We start from the raw sequence: 3,293 nt of genomic DNA, 5'->3' as shown, positions 1-3,293 counted from the left end.
CGGGCTCTCTGTTCTCTCACCCCCAACAAAGCCTCTGCTCCCCACCTCCCCTCTAGCAGGAACCCAACACACACACAGAAAGAAGAGGTGTTTCAGGGCCATAATGTCAGGGCTGAACTGACATTCATTATTATATTTCCAGAATGATTTCATTCAACCCCCCTCAGAATGAGTAGACAACTGAGGCTCAGAGATTTGTCTGAGGTCATCCAACAACTGGGGAGGAGGCTGGGGCTAGAACTCGGGTCTCCTGACGCCTAAGCCTGTGCTCTGCCCACTTCACCCCAAATGCTCCTCCCCCTGTGGCTTTGACCTTCCCTGAGAACTTCATTGCCCAAGGACAGTGGGGCAGGTGAGCCAACAGCAGAGCCACGAGGTCATCCAAGTTTGCCCAACATATACCCTTCTGCTGTCTTCACTCCTCGAGTCTGCTCTACCCCAACTTGTACATCTCCAGAGAACATTATTCAGCGATCACAAGAAAGGATCAGGGACTCAGTGTGTCTTGCATCCTCATTCACATCTTCAAATAGAAAGCTGGGAGAGGATACCGCTTAACCCAAAGGAATTATGTGTTATTGGAGGCACCTCAGGCATGAATAGGAGAAATGCTTCATGAGCAGGGATTTCCCAGCATGTGTTTCTATGTCTTCTTGGGAGGACATAGATCCCTGGGAAACATGAAAGGAAAAGAAGGAGGGAGCTATAGATTTAGCCACAAGGGTTGGCTAGTCACACTGACAGGATTGATCATAGCCAGGTCAGAAGTAGGGGTCAATTGGGAAGGTTTTAGGTTTTATTTCCCTGGTCCAAGGCCAAAGGCAAAATGTCTAGGTTTCCATTTCCTGGTGAAATAGAGGCTGCAGTTCTTGGGTTGATTATTGGATTTCTACAGTGAACCCTAGGAATGGGCCTTTCATTCCTGCCCCCGCTCTCCTTCACACAACAGTAACATCTGCCGTGGGTCCCTCTCCACTCGCCACTGGGGACTGGAAGTCCCAACTCCACACCCATCTCCCCAGAGCTTCCAGGGGCCCAGAAGTCATAGGAGCCAGAAACAAATGGAGTAGAAAGTGGTCTTTTATTGGAAAGTCCATGAGAGAGGCATCCCAGGTTTGGGCACCCAGATGAAAGGAAGAATGGGCAGTGCGGGAGAGGGTAGTGCTACAGGCACCAGGATCTGCATCCCTGGGGACTTCACAGGTGCAGCAAGAACAGACTCTACCTGGTAGGAGAAAAGAGAATCAGAGATGTGATTCAGCAGGTCAAAGACTCAGAGGCAGTGGGAGGCAGGACCAAGTCCACTTGTCATCCCTCTCAGGACGGGACCCCTCGGTCTCTCCATCACCTCCCCATGTCCTCTCCCCCACCAACCTAGGATCACTCTCCACCTCTCAGCCTTTCTGTGCCTTCACAGGCCACCTCTTCCTCCACCCAGTTCTCACCTCACCGGGGATTCACACAGGCATTCCCGCAATAGCTCACACAGCACTTCTTTGCCCCCCGGCAATGAGCATCTCTCAGACATTTGTTAGGGGGATTTAACATGGTGCACTGGAACAGAACCTTGGGGCAGGAGCCACGCTTAGTGAACCGTCGGAATCTGACTGGATCTTCTTGACCTTCGACTGGATCTTGACCTTCGACTTGATCTTGACCTTTGACTCGATCTTGACTTTCGACTGGATCTTCTTGACCTTCGACTGGATCTTGACCTTCGACTGGATCTGACCTTCGACTGGATCTTCTTGATCTTCGACTGGATCTTGACCTTCGACTGGATCTTGACCTTCGACTGGATCTTGTCCTTTGATCAGAACATTGCCTTTCGTAGTGCCTTGACCTTTAGGACAACAAAGAAATATCCCCACATTTAGAACAGTGTACCTGCTTTAACTATCTAGTCTTTCCTCCAGGTCCAGCCACTGTTCACTGCAGTGTCCCTCAAAATGTGACTTGAGATAGGGGAGCTATCTCAAGGGCTAGCTGGGGTCTGTGCTCTTGGAAGGCTGGGACCGGGGTTCCTCGGGTGTCCATTTCTTCCCCTCACCCTCCATTCTGGGTCTTAGGGTCCTCACGAGGATATGCCAGACTGAAGTGTCTTTCAGAGGTGTCACTTTGGCATCTCTGAGGAAACTTAATGGAAAGGAAAGGAGCCGTGAGACACTTACCAGGAGACCTGAGCTCCATCCTGGCTCTGGAGACTGTCTTGACAAATCCTCACCCCTCCCTAAGTCTCAATGTCCTCCTTTGGAAAATAGGGGTCTTCAAACTACATGATTTTTGAGGCCCTGTTGGTTCTTAACCTTCTCTTAGAGGACTGATGACAGGTGATTTTACGGGGCAGACAGGCAGGGGACAGACCCCACACCCAGCGACCAGATTCCTGGGACCCCTCACTTCATTGAATGTTCTGTCCAAGTATCAACACTTGAGGCCAAGGTCATGTAACAACACTCCTTCCACAAACAGCCCTGATATCTCAGTCCTGGGGTGGAAAGCATGTAGAGTCTAGTAGGCAACTTCCTACTTCTCTGGATACGCTGGAAACCTACTGTCCAGGCTGAAGAGTGGGCTCTAGCCCTGCCTGCTGCTCTGGAAGTACCCCCTGTCAGTACCCAGGCTGCCCCCAACATCCTCTCCTCAACCCAACCCAGCCCCACCCAGGCCACTTCCCTATTCACCTCTTACGACAGCTGCCTTTGCCACCAGCGTCCCAAGGACAAGAAGCACTACCACCAGGATCAAGAAGTTTCTGGACTTCATGTTGTCAGGAAGGTGAATGGCTAAGAGCTGAGGCCAAACCTAGTTTTATGCAGCTCCAGCTTGGCCGGGTGCCAAGGGTGTGTCTGTGGTTTCACAAGGGACAAGTGGTGCATTTTCTTAGTTCTACCAGGAAATATCCACCTCCATCCTGGAAAGCACCTTGGGCCCTTCCCCAAGGATTATTTACAGGGAGAAATGGCAGTTACTGTTGCATCATCTCTCATAGCCCCAATAGCTACCTCACTTTCTCACAAAGAAGCAGGGCTGGCTCCCCTTGGGCACCATTACAGCCAAATTCTTCATACTTAGAATAGAAAGAATATGGAGCCCAAAGAAGAGAAAGGAATCACCCATGGTCATCTAACAAGTCAGTGGTAGGTCTGGTGTTCAGTTTTCATAGCCAAGGTGTTCCCCAGTTACTCCCTGTTCCTGCAAGACCCACCCAGACCTACCCTAACAGTTTACCCCTCCCAGCATCAAGCTGGGCTTTTCTTTCATTCTCCCCTAACCCCAAGAAAAACTCTCAA

The 3,293-nt window shown here is 50.7% G+C and overlaps 1 protein-coding gene across 1 annotated transcript; it reads right to left on the bottom strand.

Moving 5' to 3' along the window:
- Window positions 1–1,446: 1,446 nt before the first annotated feature.
- PI3 (peptidase inhibitor 3) lies at window positions 1,447–2,766 on the bottom strand (the record flags this gene model as incomplete). The annotated part of the gene is made up of 4 exons (XM_082857836.1): window positions 1,447–1,584; window positions 1,698–1,887; window positions 2,051–2,136; window positions 2,692–2,766. The coding sequence occupies 4 exons, from the start codon at window positions 2,764–2,766 to the stop codon at window positions 1,447–1,449; spliced, it is 489 nt and encodes a 162-aa protein (XP_082713962.1).
- Window positions 2,767–3,293: the final 527 nt, after the last annotated feature.

This window comes from Leucopleurus acutus (assembly GCF_964270905.1).
Source record: "Leucopleurus acutus genome assembly, chromosome: 16".
In the NCBI taxonomy this organism is placed as follows: Eukaryota; Metazoa; Chordata; class Mammalia; order Artiodactyla; family Delphinidae; genus Leucopleurus; species Leucopleurus acutus.
Note: the sequence above shows the minus strand (reverse complement) of the source record. Positions and strands in the feature narration are given on the sequence as shown.